Below are 20,687 nucleotides of genomic sequence, written 5' to 3'. Positions count from 1 at the left end.
GTTCAAAATATTATTGTTGTTCAGGACCTTGCTTGAAATCGTTCTTCTTTGTATCACTTGACAGAGAGGTTTTAAAATCTGTCTTTAATCTGAAATACGCATCCTTCAAAAACCCACAGTGCCTGACAGGAAACACAGAAACCTGTGTTTCCTTCTTGATGGTTGTGGGGGGTTGTGGGGGCATAGCTGCTGTTCCAGTGACCATGTCCATTGGAATCTGATGGCTTCCATCTTGCCATTTTACTCCTAAAAACGGAGTTTTCTGGGCAGGTCCCTTGATCTTACTTCGCCATGTGGCAAAATCAGCCTTCAGGAGGATTTGGATTGTCTTCACCCCTTTATCGAAAACTCTTGCTGTGTTGCCCTGCATGATGCTGTTGTCAGTATATTTTTTTTGCTGTCAGTATATTTTTTCCTCACATCCTTTTCCAGTGCAGTCTGGATTAGTCCAGGATAAATAATGGGGTTCTGTTTCCACCCTTGGGGAAGTCAGTTCCAGGTGTATGTCACACCCCTCCAGGTAAAAAACTGAGGCCTGCACCCTGCTGCTAAAGGAGTGGAAAAGAGTATGATAGCAATGTTGTTGGTGGCGCTACCTCACTGCTTTGGGCTCCAGCTCATACTGAAGTCCCATGCTCATACTGAAGCATGTTGGGCACAGTGGCACTCAATGGCGGTGTGACTTCATTCAGGCCATGATACTCTATTGGTCCCTGGCCTTACACACTAACCATATAGGACTGTTAAAGGGTTAACAAGTCTTGCTGACCACTCCCTGGCTGGCTCTCCAGTTCACAGATCATCTCATGGATGGGGGTCACAGAGTCCCAGATGGTGCAGTCTTGTCCATGGTGCAGTAGCCATGTGGTAGTGATTGTATCTGTTGTTCTTCAGCCCTCAGCAGTCCCTAAACAGAGAGGTCCTCTGAGAGACCAGGCAAGGTATTCAGCTGTCTCATTTCCTCTGTCTCCAGAGCAGCTACCCCATAAATCCCAACAATGCCTTTTTGGGTCCTTGGAATACCCTCTTTTGGGGTAACCTATGCTAAGGATGCACAGGGCCGCTGGGCCAGTCCCAGTGGGGTGTTTTTGCCATTCATTTCCAGTCATGCTCTCTCCACCTTCCAGTGCAGGCAGCTGTTGGGATCCCCGTGGCACCCCAGAAAGAGATGGATTCTGTCCCCACGTATCTTGATGCATCCGAGTCCATCATGTGCCGGTGTGAGCTAAAGCCTTACACTCTTGGGTGTCTGATGTGCCCCAGCACTGGATCCACACGGTCAAGTAGATCTGATTGGCCCTTTCTTCTACCTGGCTGGGGCCTCTGTAGTTCTAGTAATAGTATATGTTGCTCACTTCTTGTAAATATGAGCAGGAGGTCCCTTCAAGAGGATCAGAAGTAACATCAGCCCTTACATTAAAAATTAACTCTGTCCTGGCCAGAACCAGGACAGGAGGACAAAGTAGGAAGGACAGAGAAACCCTGTCAAGATTCACTTATATCTACTTGTGAACTGGATTATTTGCAGTACATTACATGTTAAATTAAGTTATTACCATGCAGATCACACTCTGTGTGGGTGTGAGATTGTTGCAAGTACAGCTTTTCTCTGACCTTACATCACAGACAAAAAAATTAAAGTTTGTGCATCCAGACTAGATAATGTGAATGTCCCAGCAATATATTCCATTCCTCTCAGATCTGGTGTTAGTTTCCGTCCAATGGGATGTTTAAAAATTGTCTGTAAGACTGTCATTCTGTATGTCTTCTTACTTCAGATACAGAAGTTTTGTGTTTTCAGTATTTTCTAGAAGCATCCTGATAAATGAATGTAGAAGGTCATCTTTGGCTGTGAGATACATTTTTCTATGTGGGAAGAAAGCAATGTGGTTAAGAGGAGGTGCGGTCAAGTAGGAGAATAGAAGTGAAAGATGTGTGTCTTCCCCACCTCTCTGCACAGGCTTGCTGGCTATATCCAGTGAGTGCCCAGATGTGCACCAACCCTGCACCCTGGGCCCTCATGAGCAAGAACCTCAGGAGGGCCAAGTTACTCCTCCTGTTGTTGAAGCTCAGTGGAAGATGTTGCAAGTCTTCTGCCCTTTTGCTCAGATATTTTCTGCAGGTCCAAGTAGTCACACTCCTCTCCATCTGTTGTGGTCCTGGCCATTCTGATAAGTGACCACACATTCGGTGTTAGCTGTGAGTGCTGTGCACTTGCTTGACTTCACCACCTGGAGTAGCTTTTCTGATTTGGAAAGCAGTACTAATGAAGTAAAGTTAAAAGGTGCAGGGATGGGGGCAATTAGAAGAGAATAGGGAACATCCTGGATATCTTATCATGCATAAAGAATACATGTTCCAATTCCTTGCCCATAGGAAAAAAAATTAGAAGTAAGAACAGCTATTTCAAATAGTGGAATTACTTACTATTTTGTATATTCAATTGCTGAGACCGATGGTAATTTAAATCTTCTTTCATTTACTAAAATATTGGAGTTAATTGCATGCAGAATGATAGCCCAATTTCCTAGAAAGGCTTCTTGGAACTGAATGTGTGCTTATGTACTTCTTACTGTGATGTGTGCTTTGCTCTGTGCACTGTGTGAAGCAAAAAGAGATTTATTACCTTAATTTCACTTTTTTTTTCTACTGCTCTTTTAGGAGTTTCTTTAAAGCCTTTTCACTTATTGGAGAAACTCAGGAACGTGAGAGAGTTTTAATCCACTTCTCGAGCAGATACTACCAGTGCAACCCAAATGCCATTTCTTCTCAAGGTAACTTTCTGATACTGAGGTCTTTCCGCACATATGGTGTTTGCCTGGAAAATGAAGCTGTGTAGTCACTGTGCCACTCTTTAGAGACTATCTCTGAAACCCTCAGCACGAAAGGTATTCAATATAAATAGGTCCTCAATATAAATCCTCAGTTGTGGCACCTCCAGATTTGTCCTCATTTGTGGTTTCTGGTCTTGCTGGCTTTGGTGTGTGGGTGCTTGTACTCCAGCTACACTCATGTGGACAAGAATAGGTCCTGTGGCACGTGAAAGAGAGGTTGTTCACTTTCCATGCTCCATTCAGCACTTGTATCTGCATGCACTGGCATCAGGCATGCCAGTTCTTGCCAGTTGTGGGGGTGAATTTTGAGTGCTGTATCCAGACCCTGGCATGGTTTCATCTCGACTAGCTAACATCAGTCAGAGTGCTTCTCCTTGCCAATGTTTTCAGTCAGTTTGGAAATAAATGATGGAAACAAACAAGCACATAGATCAAACCTGAGAAAACTGGGATTGCAGAAGGGGACAAACTGTCTGTTGGCGTAACTGCTGTGTTCAGCCAGACATGCTGGCAGAGCCTTGTGGCCTTGTGATTGCAGCACATGCTGATCACTGAAGGAGGAGGTTGAAAAAGAAGGCAATCATCTGTTTAACTGTACTTTAAGTTTAAAGTGTGAGAAAGAGCTGCTACAGTTGGAGGTACCGCTGCGCCTCCTTACCCCTTGCTTTGTGACCTACCCCTGTTTCAGTGAGACAATGTTTGGGCACTTCACACCTCTTCAGCTTTACTGGCTGTCATGCAGGGGAGGGAGAAGGTCTATAGTAAGACAGGATCTGCTCCTGTGCTATCTCTGTACTCTGCCTATTGCCTTTCTTATTTCAAGACACTGTAGGCAGTCAGATAGAACAAGTGCGTCATGTCTAGAGTGAAACAATGACTTGCCTGATGATGTGGCTGCCTTACTCTAGTCAAGACTGCAAGAGGGGTATTGCGACTTTGGACCCTGAGTAAGCATTTAAATCCTGCACACTTAACCCAGGATCTTAATACTATGCTCTGTTTGGACACCACAATGTAAGAAAGATACAAACCTATCAGAGAGTATTCTGAAAAAGGATATGAAGATGGACAAAGGTCTAGAGGGGAAGCCAAATGAGGAGCAGTGAGATCACAGAATTTGCAGAGTCTGGAAAAGAGGAGACTGAGCGGAGACCTCATTGCAATCTACAGCTCCCTCATGATGGGAGGGTGAGGGGCAGGCACTGATCTCTTCTCTGTGGTGACAGTGACAGGAGCTGAGGGAATTAGGAGCTGAGGCTCTGAGCAGAGCCTTAAAAGTTCTGTCAGCAGAGGTTTAGGTGGACATCAGAGAGAGGTTCTTCTCCCAATGGGTGGTTGGGCGCTGTAATAGGCTCTCCAGGGAAGTGATCACAGCACCAGCCTGACAGAGCTCAAGAAGTGTTTGGACAATTCTCTCAAGCACATGGTGTGATTCATAGGGATGTCCTGTGCAGAGCCAGGAGTTGAACTCCGTGATCCTTGTAGGGTGCCTTCTAAACTTGCTTGGGAAGGTTATTCAAAAAGGGTTTAAAGTACTACTACTTTTTCCTGAGTTGGGCACAAAGAAGAACTTGGCAAAAGTTCTCAGAATGTTCACAACCAAACTTTCCTAGCAAACCTTAGAAAATCAGGAATTTAAAACAAACATTCAATCAAAATAAAGCATTTCACAGACCATTGACTTAGTAAACTTTACTCATCCAATCTTAATTACCCATATGTCAGAAAATGGAAATTAGGAGTAGAGAAGAGGAAAAATATACAAAAATAAAGAGCAAAAAACAAGATACAGCTACTGGCCTGGATCCTAGTGTGGTTTCAGCTATCCAAAGACTATAGGGACACAACCGCATGTCCTGGGGTCTGCTCTGGCTTCCTGTGGCAAGCAACCCCTGGGGGTACTTCCAGTCATCTGGCCACCCCAGAGCTTTCAGTGTGCCAGTGATTAGTGGCAGTTCTGAACTAGAGGCTCCAGAGAGTGGGGTGTGGAGCAGTACACCATCCCATTTTCTGCAGAGCTGCTTCCCCTACACACACATTTCAGTTATTTTGAGCCAGTAATCATTTTCTTCAGTCTCTCAGTCCTCCAACTCTATTCTGTGGTTCTATGAATCTGACTTATTGCTGAGGGCCTTGGCCACAGGACCAGCTTAGAAGCCCCTGGAGTGCTCTCTACCCAACGTGCAGCCAAGGCAGTACAAGTAACTGACTGTACTTCTCCAAAATTAGGTCTAATTGAGCTCTGAATGAGCACTAAGCCAGAGGGGAAGAAAAACAGGATACCCTGCTGCAGCCACTCCTTACACAAGAAAAAATATATTTTACTTTTCCCTTTCTGCACTGAAGTAAATGAAGAAGGAGGTATTGATTCAGACTGTAGTATTGGTATTAGCAAGCTAAGAGTGATAAGCATGATTTCCTGTCTTGCTTGCCTCATCCATGGGTGCTGCAAGACAGTTTTGAGATTTACTAAAAGATGAAAGAAAGACTGTTTTGGTTTGCCAGCTGTGTGATGACCTCATTGTTCATTTATTTAATTATGTGTACTTCTTGATAAAACAGATTCTTATGAAGGGAACAGACTCAGTTAATCTATGAGTCTCAGTTTCAGATTCTTAAACGTCCAGATGTGGTTTTGCATGTGACTCTAGTTATTTCTCTTTCTGCAGATGGAGTTCACTGTCTCACGTGTGCCATGATGCTGCTGAACACAGACCTCCATGGCCATGTGAGTATGCATAGCTTTGTGTAGACTGCTCCTATCCACACCATGCTGGGACTAGGTAGTCTTGTGGAAGTCCCTGTGCTTATGGCCTTCTTCTGAAGCCCCTGCAGACGGCAAACAGTGGGAAGGCTGCACTCCCAGGCTGTTGTCCTGGGCAGGCCTTTCCAGCATGCCTTGATCAGTCATGTGTAAGCTGGCTTTGTGCCTGGCATTGCGATAATGTCTGAGCATACTCCCTGACCTTAGGGCCATCTTTCTGGTGTGCTTACCATCCTTCCTGCAGCAGGCTCTGACCAGGAAGCTGTGCTTGGGATTGGCTTCCCCTTTGCAGTATGTACAAACATGTGGGAAGGCAGAATAGAGATGGGAGGTGAAGACCTTTTGGGAAAGTCACAAAGGGAGGATGATGTTTGCAGGCATTCAGTTGCAGGGGGCAGATCTGGTGGAAGCAGAGTTTTGCACAGACAAAGGATGGGTGTACTCCAAACCAAGAGAATGGAGGGGGGATGTGGGCATGCTGAGTGGGAGCCCTGTGTTCTGTACTGCACACCTCACCCCATTGCCTGCCTGGGTGAAATAGTATTCTGGTTTGAGTTCTCTTAGTCACACTGCTGCAGGGTGCCAGCAGCCTTAGGATGGGTATTTCAGCACCCATGGTGCAATACACCAGCTATGCAAGGTATTCCCATGCTGATGGGAGGCTTCCTCTGCCCTGGAGTTAGGATGGATTGTGTAAAAACACAGGGAGCATGGCATTATAGTATACAGAAGCAGTGGCTTTAGCCAGGTAGCTCTGGGGCTTCTCTCTGGCCTTCCACTGCACTTGCAAGGCCTCTGCCAGGAGGATGTCTGTTGGGAACTCTTACGCATCAAGGGTGTTGGATTGGGCAGCAGGACATGGAGGCATCCTGGTTCTATCTCAACGGGCTGCTTAGCCCCTTTGGTGGTGCAGGTAGTAAAACCAAGACTTGAGTGTTCACAAGGAGTTCTGAGACCCACCTCCAACCCTTTGTCTGCAGGTTGTGGAAGCAGGAGGGGGTAGGGAGTTGTGAAGAATTTTTTCTCTGATGGCTTAGCCTTCCCTACTGAATGACTGGACGCGAGGCTTACAGGAACGTGCTGCAGTTTGTCTCTTAGCACACATGGCTTCTCTTGAGGACACCTGAGTCTTTCCGCACAGGTATCCCACTCCCCAGAGTGGTGAGCCACCTGGGGCTCCTGCTTTACAGACTGCCTGGCCTCACAGTCCAGGGAGGGAGACCAAATAATGGTCATGCATTAGCCTGACAGCAATTCCCATTGCTCCCTGCGATGCTTTAGTGGGCCGTACTGTCTTCAGTAGGTACTGGAATAAACAATCTAGCTCAGACCCATCATTGCTGCTGCTGACTCTGGTTGTTGCAGTGTAACTTTGGAGACTTATCCCACTGGCAGTTGACAGTGAGTTGTTATGTACATGCAGCTGTAGTATTTGCCAGATGCCTACTTGTATTATGTCCATGTGTGTATCATCGTGTTCCCTCAAACCCCTCTGATTTCCTCTAATTTTGGACTTCCTCTTACTGCTTTGCATTTTTCCACATAGGTGGTAAGTTTGGCGTTTTTGATTTGGAATGCAGCCCTTGCAGATATGCCTAATTGCCTGTTTCCTAACAAAGATAATGCTTTGCCCCATCCTTACCAGGATTCTGCTGGAGCAAATGAGTCACAGGGCTTGTCTATACACTGTGCTCTATTTGTTACTGACATACTGATCATAAGCACAGACATTTCTGTTTCACAATCAGCTCCACTGCTTGTAGGGCGGTAATGCAGCTGCTCTGTCTTCAGTTCACACTCGCCTTTAACTCTTGTAGACAAACTCTTACTTCATCCCCTTTATGTTCCCTGTCTTGCCACACTTCTATTTGTAACTAAACATTTTTGCTAGATGTGTTTTGGAAATGCATGCTTGCTTCTCTGCACAGAGGTCATCACCCACATTGATGCTAGAGAGTTTTGAGGTATCTCTAGACTACCAGGAACATCCTCTGGAACCTCTGTGGCACTGTATGAAGATGTCAGCTTTGATCCTGCAGCAAAGCAGCAATTTGTCTGCAATGTTGGTTTTGGTCAGCATGGGGAAGCTGCCAACTGCTGCTTGGAGGAAACAAATAGAAGTAGACTGAAGTTGCAGGGAGAAAGGAAAGCATTTGTAAATTTTCTAGACCAGCTCCAGCCTGCACCTGAAGACTGAAGTTATAAGCTGTGTTCTATAAGCTTTGTAACCATAGAGCCAGGGTTACAGCCCATCTGTGTTTTCAGGAGCCATCCTTTTGTGGGAAGCCATGAATTGTTCCAGGGTTACTGCTTGCCTTCTTTCTGTAGGTTTGTGCTGGCTGCATGCCATGGGATGTTCCTTATTGGCAAGGTGAGGCTGATGGCCAAGATTTGGTGGTTTTCCTGATCAAACATTATGGAAGTGAAATAGAGGATATGCACTTTAAGCTGTCGTGTAATTCATAACATTGAATGGCCTGTATTACCAACTAAGGGCACCGGTCCTGTGTTAATTTGGGCTCCTGCATACTAAGCAGGGCCCTTCTAACAACTAGGGGACTGAATACAGACACTTTCTCTGAGGGGTGATGAAGGCAGGGATTCAACAGAAGTTTAGGGCAGCCTCCAACTTCTGGATGTAGTTTGGCTCCTACACAGACATGTAGGGACAGCCAAACTGTTCCTTTCTGTTTGTGGCTTATTTGGTCAACTTTCAGTCAGAGACTTGGACAGGAAGAGAGAAAAGAGAGCGAGCCTATGGAAATGTCAAAGCAGCTTCAGCCTGTGAATCAGAAAAGGTAGTGTCCATGCCTGGGCATCACACTCCAACTCACAGCAGTTGCCACTGAAAGGGGACATTTGAAATTGTAAGGGAAGGATCTAGAAAGGGCTTCAGTCACCTGTTTCCTGGTGCCCCACAGCAGATTTAAGTAGTGCTTTTCCATCAGAGACTGGTAGGGCTTCTGGAGACATGGGGATATAAGGCACCATGCAAATATGAAAGAACTTCATGCTTGTCCTCTTCATTACCCCCAGTATTAAGCTGGGGTTTTTTGGGGGTCTATGTGGGCCTTTGGGTGCAAAACGGTTCCCTTTTCTAGCTATATGCATACAAGGATGCTCATCTAAGAGTAATCTCATGAATGCTCATAGTGCTTAGTGCTGCCTGGCTTGGGCTTAAAGGAAAGCAGGAAGATGCATTAATTTGATGTTGGTTGTTCCTGTCATTATGGAAAGCAGCAGGAATATGATGTTGTGTTTCTCTGACACTCCTTTCAGAACATTGGGAAAAAGATGACTTGCCAAGAGTTCGTTGCTAACCTCCAGGGGATGAACGATGGCAAAGACTTCCCAAGAGGGCTCTTGAAGGTAAGGAATTAACTGCAGAACGTGGGTTTCATTTCTGTTGAAAGATGGTTCAAAACAAAACACCCATCTTGCATTTTCTGAATCTTAATTGTCAAACATGACAAGTGATGGGCACATTACTCCTCCCAGAACATACATAATACATAAAATGTTTATTCTCTTATTTTCCCTCTTGCGTTCACTTGATAGTGAAGGCGACTCTCAGCAGCACAGAGGTGAAACTGAGCTGCGGTCTTGCCCCAGGGCTGTGTGCTTTGTAAACTCCTGTGGTCATGCCAACCCAGAGTGCTGTCTCCTGATTACAGCGGACAGAAGCAACCAGTTGGCTCTGAATGTGAATACATTAAAGGCTAAGCCTGATCTCTGTGTACAATCTGGAAGGCGTGTGTTTTTTTTCATCAAAGGTGCTTTAGGGTACTCACATTAGAGCTGGAGATGTAATTTCAGATTATAATGTGCTGTCTGGCACAGGCTGTGTTGCTTCAGCTTTTGTTCATTAAGTTTGTGCTAGGAGTTAAATCTGAAGAATGGGGGAAGAGGCTGAGCAGGACAAACCTTGTTTTATTGTCAGTAATAATGAGAATGTTTCACTTCTTTTTTGTCTGATTGCTAGCACAAAACAGCACTTTGTTTGAATGAAGACAAGTGTGCATACACTGGAGTTCATAATTTATTTATTTTTTGTAATGGAAATAAAAATAAGAGGCTCCCACATCTGAGAGCTGACCCAATGCCTATTGAAACCAACCAAATGAGTTGCCATCTCTTGTGTGAGTTTTGTGTCAGAATAGTTGTGAAATACAGATTTACCTGCATAATTGAAAGCAGCAGAGTTTGTCTTCTAGCATTGGTAATTTCTTCATTTTCTTAATCTTCTTCAGGGAGATTTTTGTTGGACCTTCCTGCTTCAGTTCTTACTAAGCAATGTGGAATATTAAATTTTAGATTTAATGTCTTTAATTTTTGAATCTGTATATCTGTCAGCAGCCACAAGTAAATTACTTTTTCCCCCAAAGGAATCTCATTTCTCCATTTGCCATAGAGGGATGTGTTGAGATTAATTTGCAGGCTAATTACAGCCCTTACTGAATAAATAGATCTCCAGATTGTGTTTAAATAACCTGAGTGTACTGACAAGAGACTTCCAATGGTTCTCACCTGCTGTTTGTTTTCCTCCTGACAGAATTATGCAGCTGGGGCTGTACCTTCATGTTTAGTGCTCACCTGCTAATGCTAAGGATGTCTGACTCTTCACTCAAAGCAAATACCAGGGCTCAGGATTTTTTGGATGTAGACAGATGGAAGAAGTTTGGTGTTGGTGTTGTTGCTTTAAGGCTTTATGCCCTTTTCTGTGTGCTGCCTTGATGTCTTGGGGACAGAGATGGCACCCAGCTTTGTTTTCTCATCTGGCTTGTCTGAAGATTTGATAAACTGACCCTTGTTTTTTAATTTATTAGTGGAGGAGAGTGGAGTGAGTATGAGTAATTGTACTACTAAGTTCACAGCAGCCATGCTGCTACTAAATGTGCGATTACAAAGAATTAGCGGAAATTGATTTTTGCATTAGTCTCAATAAATTAAATTCACAGCACCCTTCTTCAGCACAGCACCAAAGTGCATGTGGTTTGCTGCTGCATTAGCTGTGTAGCCACTGAGCATGGGTGAGGCTGCAAGCCTTCTCCCTGCATCCTTGCCCAGCTGCTTGGGAGAGGAAGAGTGGTTTCCACACGGTGGCAGTGTGTCCCTGTGGGAGTGAGGTCCTGAGCACCCACTGGTGACTAATGCAGACCTGTAGTGAAGCGAATGGGCTTTTCTGCCTCTGCAGTCTCTCTGTGTTCTCCTTGTGGCCCTGCTGCACCCTTGTATGAAGCTCTGCAACTCTGATGAGCCCCAGAGAAAAGCTGAGCAGTAGTGGAGGGGAAGGAAGGCTGTTCATCCAGGGCTTGTGAAGCTCTGTGCAGCATTTATTGTGGATCCAGTTCTCAGAGTCAGGGGTGCAAATGCAAATGCTTGTGCTACCCAGGACAGCTGGTTGACAGGCATCAGTCAGATGTTGCCTTCAGTCAATTCCTTCACTCTTTGGAGAGTGTCCCTGGATGTTTCGTCTGGATAGGAAAATAGCACAACAAGGGACAGACATCAACGTGTGAGGAGGGACACACTTTAGTGTGATCAGCCTCAGAAAACTTGGGACATTGGATCAAGTTACTCCTTTCTTTCACCTCCCTGGGGGAGCTATCTCTATGTTTTATTACAGTTTTTTTCCAGTAATGAGAACACTTTTGGTACAAACCACAAGGCCTTCATGACCTGATTCTCTGTATGTCAGTAGTTGTGCTTTAAGAACAGATTATTTCACTCTGGTTTGAAAGTAGAAATGAGAAATGCTAACGTGATCTTGCTCACCTTGTGTCTTGCTGTCTGTTCATTTAACATTGAAAAAGGTTTTGCTTTTATACACCTGTCTGCACAAAGATTCATTACGCCAAACTGTGATTAAAAGTGCACTTCTCCTCGTGGGGGCTGCTTGTAGTATTCATGTAATCATATATATATAGAAAGGGAAGCCATGGCTAGGATCTCCCTCCTTGGAAAGAAAACAAAATCAGTCTGACATTTTAGCAGTGTCAAGAACCTCATGATTACAATGTAGGAGTGGTTTCTTTCTCGCATGCTCACACCAGCTTTAATCTTCTGTAGTGATACCATCTTCACAATTATATGCTAGGGAATTGTACTCTGTGACCGTAGCCTTCTTCAGAGCTGGGCTTCACAAGATTTTCTGGAATGAAGAGGAGATTTGCTTGGAAAGAGCCTAATTTTGGCCATACATTCTTGCTTCAATTCCTAAGGGCAATTTGTGGTCCCCACAAATAAAGTGCTGGTATGGTGCTGGCCATAATGTTTTCCTCTTGTCATTTTTGTTGAGGAAGATGAAACAGGAAAGCCTTATAAATATGATTGTTTGGCAAAAGATTTTGAAAATATAGAAACTATAAGTGAGATTGAAATGAAAGCAAGCTTTGAGATCCCTTAGTTACTGAACAACGGGAAAACAATGGTGTGGCCAGTTGACGGTAATCACTTTTTGATGAAACAAAACCTTCTGCTTGCAGACAAGTCCAAAAGTCAGAGCAGACCCTACTAGCTTGGCAGAAAGGGTCTAAAGAGTAGTTTTTAAGGTTTAAAATGTAACCCAGTATGGTAATGTAGTGATTCTATTCAACACAAAAGATTTATTGTATTGTAATGAGAACTTCACTCTCTTACCCCTTTTACTCTCTTATGCTTTTGCTCTCTTACCCTTTTATGCTCTTACCCTCTCATCCTCTCTACCCCTCTATTCTCTCGGGCCTGCTCCGAGCTGCGGCTGGCAGCTCCAAGCAGGGCCACAGCGCCGAGGCCCTTGGGCAATAAACCGCAAGTTCCATGACCTGGCTTCAGAGATCTCTCGTCTCTGTCTGTCCCGACTGTCCTATCCCCCGTTGCTCTTACAATTTTGAGACAAAGTGTGTGAAGGTCCACTCCAGGAAGGTGGCATTAACAAGGCCTTTCATATGTAAGGAGAGAATGTGTCTTCTGTGGTCCACAGAGACCCTGCAAGAAGGCATGAGGACATGGATCCCTGCTTTTGTTAGGCAGTATTCTGGGAGGGGTACTCTGTTGTTAGGCTGCATGCAAAGTACCACCTGTCCTGTGTAAGTAAATGTCCTCTGCATTTACAACACACCTCATTCATGGAATCGCAGGCATTGCTCAACCTCTGACATGGGCTGACCCATGGTAGTGGTGCTGCCTCATGCAGTGGGGAAGTCGTACCTGGCTATGCATCTTTTGGTAGGAGGTGGTAGCTCTTCTCTGACCTGTTATACCATCTGGGAGCGTCCATCGTGCTGAAGTACCTGGGATGCACTTGGCTAGACTCATCCTTTCAGGGACTGCTGATGGAGATTAGATGCATAAAAAATCTGCTTTTTCTCAAAGGGTGTTTTTTGGGTAGGCCTTATCTCCTGCAGAAGCACTGTAATGAAGTGACCAAATTAACTTGGAGTTGCTGGTGCTGAACTCTTCTGAAGAAACCGTCCTTAATTTCCTAAATGATCTGAATTCTTGATTAGAATTTCTGGGATATGCAATTTCCTATAGAAGCTGCAAAGTAGGGTTTATCTCATGTTGCTGTCAGTTCCCTCCACTTCAATTACAGGGTGGTTTTGCCACTGTCTTTCTGCCTTCTCTCGCTCTTCCTCTCTTTTTCTTTTTAATTCCCTTTGAAAGCCCTCCAAAGCAAATATTCAACTCAAAGAGAATTAAATTCATCTTACTTCATGGCATCTTACTTCATCCATTCCAATAATTTCAGGTATTTAGCAGAGGGAATGAACTAACATCTGTGGCTAACAGAGGTGGCTAACATCTCCCTGCACAGCCTCAGTCCCCCTTTATGGAGAGGAACTCACACTAATTGGACTGCTGTGTCCTCCCTAATTGCTCTCATCAGCAGTCTCTATGCTATTCATCCATTTCATGGCTTTTTGGCAAGAAATTCCCACCTTCGAGTGAAACCTGATTGTTGCAGTGTGAAGTTGGGGAGATAAGAGCGTGTGACAGCAATCCAGGATGGCCCCAGGAGGACCACATTGACTGCTGTAAAACCCTGCAGCAGTGGGCAGAGGAGGGAGAGGACCAGATACCTTTGCTTCATGGAATAAGACTAGAAGATAAGGAGATAAAGAGATAAGGACCAGATGCCTTTGCTTCACGGAATAAGAAACAAGATGTAGCTCCTTGTCCCTTCCCCAAAATAAAGTTTTTTCTCTTCAAAATACTTTGGATGGAAATAGTATTTTTGGGCCATTTCTTATCTGTATGAAATAGAAGATGCCGTTACAGAGGGCCCCTTTCAGCTGCTAGGAGACAACAGAGTCTAATCCGGCAGTATAAAGGTCAGGTAATGCAGGATTAATTTTCTAATCCTTGTCTTAAACAGTTATTTGTGAAAGCATACTTTCACTCTCAGAGGAGCCACAGATCCATAGGGAACTGTAGGTGACTGTAGGGAACACCTGGCTTGTCTTCACTCTTCTCCATCCTTGCTGAGAACCTTCCTGCCATGATAACCTTTGTTTCCTTCAACTTAGAGTTTTTTGGGTGTTGTCATTTGTCCTATTCAAGAGCAATAGCCATTTAAAGCATTCCTATGCAGAACTGAAAATTGGACCAGGTTATGATGGTGTGTGTATTGCTTTGTGTCCCTTGAATTACAGAGGTTTCTGGCATGTTCCTACCCTGTTGAAATGCAAATATATTTTCTTTTTGCATTTCAGGAGCTTACCTCAGTGCATACAAAAAGAAAAATCTATAATCTATATATTTTTTCTCAAGTCAAACCCAGATACTGAGTTGAAGAAAGCCTTATAATATCAAAAGCCTGAGCAGGGAAAGCAGAACTTTAAACAAGGCTTAAACCATAAAATGTTTTGAAGGTGATCCAAGAATTAGGATTGCTCTGCATAGTCTAGGGGTGGTATGAGGGATTGCTTATCTTACTAGGAAGCAGACTGGATTTCAGGATGGACCTCTTCTGCTTTGACAATCTGCATTTCTCTGAATTATTTTTTGCTCCTTCAACCTTTCACCTCTTTACTTTCCAATTGTTATTCAGAAGATCTCACGTAGCCTACCAGGCTTTTGTGTCAGCAAGGAGTGAAACCCAAGCAGAGTCAGCTAAGAATTTCCATTGCTACTGGCTGCAATTATGTGGCTCAATACCAGCCTGATAATGAACATTTAGGAGGTTAATTTTCATCTGTGGAGGCAAGCTGTCTGTGGTGTCTTGTCCAGGTTGATCAGGCAAGAGAATTATTTGATGTCTGACCTCTCCAGCCTGTTAGATAGCCAAGGCCATCAGTTTGTCTCCTACTGTAACTGAAATGTGTAGCAGGTCCCAAGGATGAATGACATCTGTCAAGTGTGGAGGATACAGACTGGTAGTCTCCAGGAATGATGCATTCTGCCATTTTAAAAGAGGAATTCTGGGCTCTTTTCAGACTGGGAATTCTCTAATACAATGTCACACATGCATTTTGGTCCCTATGACTTATTACTCCCACCTCCATGTAGGTAGAAAACAAATTCTGGAAAACATTCTTTGATCTTCCACCCACTGATCTGCTTGAAATTTAAGTTCAGTGCTGCATCTCAAGGGAAGGAAGAGTACAAATATAATTTATACCATATTGAAAAAAAAAAAAAGGAAGAAGAAGAGAGAACATTCCTTCCACCAGCTTTAGAATTATTGCTGTATAAATCTTTGGTATTCCTTCCTTCTGTTTGTCGCCACACTTTTCAAGTAGCATTGGACTATTCTCTCTCTGACCCATTTACACTGTTTTCTTTCAAACAAGAGTATTAGGCTGCTCCCTAAATTCAGATTTTTTTTTCTCCTTTCCTGTGACGTTAAATGGAATATTTAGTTTCCTTCCAAAGTCATGCTTTCTTGGATGATTAAGTATTCACAGGATCCTTGTACAAATATGGGTTAAATTCAAGGCACCAGTTTTCTGTCCTGTTGACAGATGGGTTCTGGAAGGTGTCAAGAGAGGTAGGGAGGATTTAATCTGCTTTTGGGGCAAGGTAGCTGGACATGACTCCATAGGTAGATAGAATTGTGGAGAAAAGGTATGTCAAAGGCTATGCCTATTTTCCCCCTTCCACAGTGCAATGCCTACAGCCACAGGTGACACCAGCTTGTAACCTGTGTGGATCTTAGAGTGGCCTCAGTTTCCTTCCTCCCTGTCTCTCCTCCCACTTGTCCCTATTGTGCCCCCTCTCTTTTTTTTTGCCCCCATCCTTTTGCCTTCTTCCTTCCTTCTTCCACTCCTCTCCCCCAGACTTCCTTGTCCTCCCCTTCCTTTTCCTCTTTTCCTTTATGTTGATGTTGTGTTTGCTATTTGAGTCATAGAGAAGCCTGGGATTGTATTTCCTTTTTTTTTTTCTTCTTTTTTTTTTCTTTTCTTTTTTTTTTTTTTTTTTTTTTTAATGCAGATCTCTAGGCTGAGGGGTTTATTTCAGTGGTCTTGACTCAAAGCATGCTCACTGCAGGGACAGAGGCAGAGGTTGTTTGCAGCTGATCTGAGATAGTTTGTAGACTTTACATCACTTCTTTAGTCACTTTCCTGTGGGTTTCTGTCACAGCTATGCAGAATTTTAGGGTTTTGATGCTTTTATGTATTTTTTCGAAGTGCTGCTGTTTTCTGTAGCTCCGTTTGTCAGCTTTAAATTAAGGAACTTGGTGGTCTGTGTTAGTCTGCATACTGTATGGCTCACTTAATTTCTGTGAGCTCTGTTGACAGCAGATGATAATTCCTAAAAGGAGGAATTCAAGAAGAGGAATTTTTCCCCCTTGGATACTATAGTGCTTTGCCAGGAAGTACAACAGCCAGTCTGTGAAACAGCTGTTTTCAGATCTGTTGTGAGGAATATGAAGATGGCTGAAGACATCTCTTTACTTGCAGTGCTGATCAGGATAGCAGGGTGCATGATTTCTTTGCATCCCTGTTATTATACAATGGCTTGTTTTCATTAAAGCTGTGATCTCCTATCATTCTCAGCAGGACACTTACCATAGGAGTGGTTTCTTTTGGCACAAGATACACTGTGGTTCCTAGAGACACAGTGATACCAGGATTAATTTGATCTTCCACCAGTTGTTGTGGTTTTGTGATTTTGCTCACTTCTAGGTGCTTATTGATGTAAAAAGTCAGTTGTTAAGATTTGTGCTTTGACTGTGAGCTGCTGGCTGTGGATGCTCTTTCAGCCTTCTTCTCATGTAACTTAAACCAGAGATAGTTCAGTTGTCCTCATGCAGTCATACCTCGTTCTCCCATCATTCCAGCTGTTACCCTGCTAGGATTCCTGTTGACCTGGTTGCTTGTGCATGTAGAAATTAAGTGGCTGCTCTAATATTTCTGCTGTTCGCAGGAGACATTTAATCTTGATTGTCAGCTCCCCCTAGTCAGCAGACCTCAGAAATTGTTATCTTAATATTACAGGAATTTTACTGTTGATCAGTTTTAAGCTCTAGTTCTGTAGCCATTGTGTTAAGAATAGCTTATCTGTCAGAATTGACTTTCCCCTTCCTTCCTATTTTGGGGAGAAGGAAAAAAAACATGAAAGAAAGAAACATGAAGGATGACGGAAAGATTTAATGTAGTTTATTTAACAAACAGCATTTAGTGGCAGCATTAAGTAATTCTCCCTTTCTGTGCTACACAAATATGTTACTGGCTTTTGAGGCTATATTTTAAGTATTTGATATGCATGTGTTTATGTATTTTGTCAGTTTGTGTTGTTTGTATTTGTAATTGACATCAGGCTTAAATGATTCGAGAGGATTCTTGTGACTTTGTTTGAGGACATTGGAGTTCTTTAGATGCAGTAATGTGGTCCTTAGGTTTGTACCCCAAAAGCCAATATTGAATTTTACTTTGAATTCTGCAGTTTTTCTTCTTATGTTGTTGATTCGCTGAATGACATTAGGAAGACCAAGCAAGGACTGAGTACGTTTTGCCTCCCAGGGAAACTTGACTGGTGGGAGGAACAGATGGGAAGGAGCTTATTTCAGGGTAAGTTGGAACAGCTGCCCATTTCCTCTATGGGTGATGGAGTCTGACATAGTGCCTTGTGACAAGACAAAAGCTTTTGTATGGTTTTAAAAGGATGAGGTGGAAGGAATAATAGAAACTTTGGTTTTCTGTTCCTGCATCTGTTTTGACCCAAAGTTTTAAGTTTTCCTGCTGGTTTATGGTTTGTTCCTTAGAGGAACTGATTGGGAAGGTCCCTATAGGGTCACAGTCCTTTTGGTCACCCCAGTGGTGTTACTGCCTAAAGGAATATTTACATTCTGCCCCTTTCTGATAACCTCTTTGCCTGACCTCTGAACAAGAGGAAGATTCTGAATTCTTGAAACACTTGGGGTGTCCCCTGGGTGTGGTCAGCTCTGATTTTTCTGATACTTCACAGCTATTTCAGACTTTCTTCAAAAATGTTCTTTCTATTCCTCTATTTATGTTAATAAAACACTTTTCCCTCAGAAATTCCTGTTGCTCAGTTACAGACATAAATCAATCCTGTGTGCATAATAATTTGTAAAATGGTGGGTCTTCTCTAATGTCAAAGCATGGCCTTTCCCCAGAATAACCATGAATGCGTACACAGAATATTGGCTCAGTCAGGAGTACAAGATTGTATTATCACTTGCAGATGAAAGTCAGGGATGCTAATGAAATCTAAACTGAATCCCCAATCTGAAGATATTTAAGGCTTCAAATGTGTTCTCTCAGGAGGCTCTCTTTGGGAGAGTATGAGCTGAGAAGTGTTTTCTCAGAAAACACTGAAGAAAGAAGAAGAAAGAAAATCCTTGGAGTTTTGGACTGCTGCAGAAACAGACTTGTTCCTTTCTGAAATAAGGTTCCTGTCCAACCTGAGGATCTGCTCACTTTAGCTCAGAGAATACTAGATGAACTGCTGCAATTAGGCAGCAGTGATGATGCTGTGGGCAACAGAAGAGAAATATTGTTTTGATTCAGTCTAGCTTGTGTTTAATAATAAAATTGCTCTGTATAATTGACACTGGCCTAGGTCCGTGTGTGATATTTAGGCAGTATAATTATTTCAGATATGTTGAGAGTGCTTGGGGAGTTGGCCCTATAAATCTGAGAGCAAGAATAATCTGCTAGGCAGGGGGCTGCTAGGATAGAGAGTGATTTGTGGCCATTTACGTAGCACCTGTCAGGACCTGCTGCTTAGCTCATCTGGAGCGGTTTGACTGCAGTGCAAATTTCCTCTAAGAAGAGATTTTCTTTGAAAAGCTTTTGCACAAGCAGTGGGTAATTTCACATGGGTTAAGTAACATAAAGCATTTTTAGCAAAGTGGAAGAAGTAACTCAGAGCATGATTATTGGCAGGGAAAATGGTTCCTTTCAGTTATTCTCTGTCAATGACAAGGGGCACACTTGGGATTTGATCTTAATGTGTGAGGTAGGGATGGGCTTGCTAGATCTGACTGTGGTGGAAATGAAAATGTATTTTTCTTGTTGGACAGAAGGGAAGGTATCTGTGGCTCAAGCAGGATGGAGGCAGAATCTGTGAGGAGTCAGAAGTTCCCCACTCCAGGGGCAGTTTTTGTGTTGATACTTAGGTAAGCTGTTCCCTGTTCCACTGATTGTTGTCCTTCAGCGGGGTCCACACTAGTTAGAGTCTGTGGGAAGGATATGCACCTTGTAGCATCATTGGGGATAACAGTAGCAAAGGGTTAATGCTATCAGAAATGCTGCTGCATATTGGGGAGACAGCAGCATCTTTTATGAGCAAAAATGCACATAGGACCATCATGTGGCTGTCTAGCCATTTGCCCTCTAAGGATGTAAATTCCTGATTGCAAGAGACTGGGAAGATGTAACCAGGGGAAAAGTCCACTCAATTCATATGCATCTTACTTACCCCTGGGTTCTGTTGGGCATGTGGCATGGGGTAAGCAAACTCTCGCTTTGCTTTCACGTGACTTTGCAGACATGGAATAGGGTTCAGGTGGGAATAGAGACTGGAGCCTCTTCACCCAGCTTTTGGCTGCCTGAAGTATCTCAGCATGGGACACTCACCTCAGCATGCCAGGGCAGCACTCCCTCATTGCTGTCTGTGTGCAGACTTGCTCCCTGTGTGTCTTGGTGTGAGTGGGATGAGAGCCCTCATGTCCTCCCACAGCCCAACATCACTGCTGCTGTCCTTGCCCTGCCTTTGATATGGTGGTATGGGGCAGGTTGCTGAACCTGATGTTAGCCTTGCTGCAGAGTCTGCCAGCTCCTCGTGCACCCTCTGCACAAACTGTTTGCCTTTTCTGGGTTTGGCACAATGTCCCCATTGTCCACTTTTCCCTTGCTGTTCACACAAGCTGCTCCACCTGTCCAGTGTGTGTCGGCAGCTGTCACGATCCTGTGCTGAGCAGAGTAGAGCAGAGCAATCTCTCTCTCTCTCTCTCTCTCACATCGGAGCACGTTGCCATGGCAATGCACAGTCTGCTGCACTCTGGGTCTCCAGGAGCCAGAAATGATGGTGCTTTTGCAACACTGAGGTAAACATCTCTCTTTTGCTGTATTTAGCGCATCCACCCCTCAGTAAGAGTACCAGCTCCTTTTGGCATTGGCCCCCCCTTGTCCCCTGCATGAAGGCAGGTAGCTCCAGGCACAGAGAGCATGCCTAGCCTCTGGAGCCAGGCTTGTGTGGGTTTGAGTGGTGCCTCTGGCATTGGTAGTGGCCCTCCCATCACTAGGCTGGATGGGTTTGCCATGTATGGGTTTCCCATGAGGAGTGCCGCCCGGCAGCTGCATCATTTGTGGGGTCAGCCACTGGAGCATGCAGTTTGCTCATGTGGGGGTGTGGCTACAGCTCTTCTGGCTGCTGAGTGGGGAGATGAGTCCCTAGGTGCTTGTTCATGACTCTGCCACTGGTTTGCACTGATTACCTTGGGAAAATCATCTCTTTTCCCTTAAGCCCCTCTAAGAGTGTGAAAGTTGTCTTGCTCTCTCTTGCACTTTGGGAAGGCACCCCAAGGACTCAGGCTAGTGAGTGCAAATACTTAGAGTTGTGGAAATTTGCTGATTTGTCTCTCTGGGGCTTGCCAGTACTTTGCTGTAGGTTTTCACTCATTTCTCCAGTGCTCTGGG

At 44.1% G+C, this 20,687-nt stretch overlaps 1 protein-coding gene across 2 annotated transcripts in view; it reads left to right on the top strand.

Moving 5' to 3' along the window:
* PSD3 (pleckstrin and Sec7 domain containing 3) overlaps window positions 1-20,687 on the top strand; it is a 116,305-nt gene that overhangs the window by 48,238 nt on the left and 47,380 nt on the right. For both annotated transcript variants that reach the window (XM_071424704.1, XM_071424705.1), the window contains 3 exons: window positions 2,662-2,774; window positions 5,504-5,562; window positions 8,878-8,967. In XM_071424704.1, the coding sequence (XP_071280805.1) occupies window positions 2,662-2,774; window positions 5,504-5,562; window positions 8,878-8,967 (262 nt within the window). The remainder of the gene's footprint in view (window positions 1-2,661; window positions 2,775-5,503; window positions 5,563-8,877; window positions 8,968-20,687) is intronic.

Source organism: Agelaius tricolor, unplaced genomic scaffold, assembly GCF_023055355.1.
Source record: "Agelaius tricolor isolate 1412-34295 unplaced genomic scaffold, bAgeTri1.0.p SCAF_4, whole genome shotgun sequence".
Lineage (NCBI taxonomy): Eukaryota > Metazoa > Chordata > Aves > Passeriformes > Icteridae > Agelaius > Agelaius tricolor.
The sequence above is the reverse complement of the archived record's forward strand: the minus strand, read 5'-3'. Positions and strand labels throughout refer to the sequence as shown.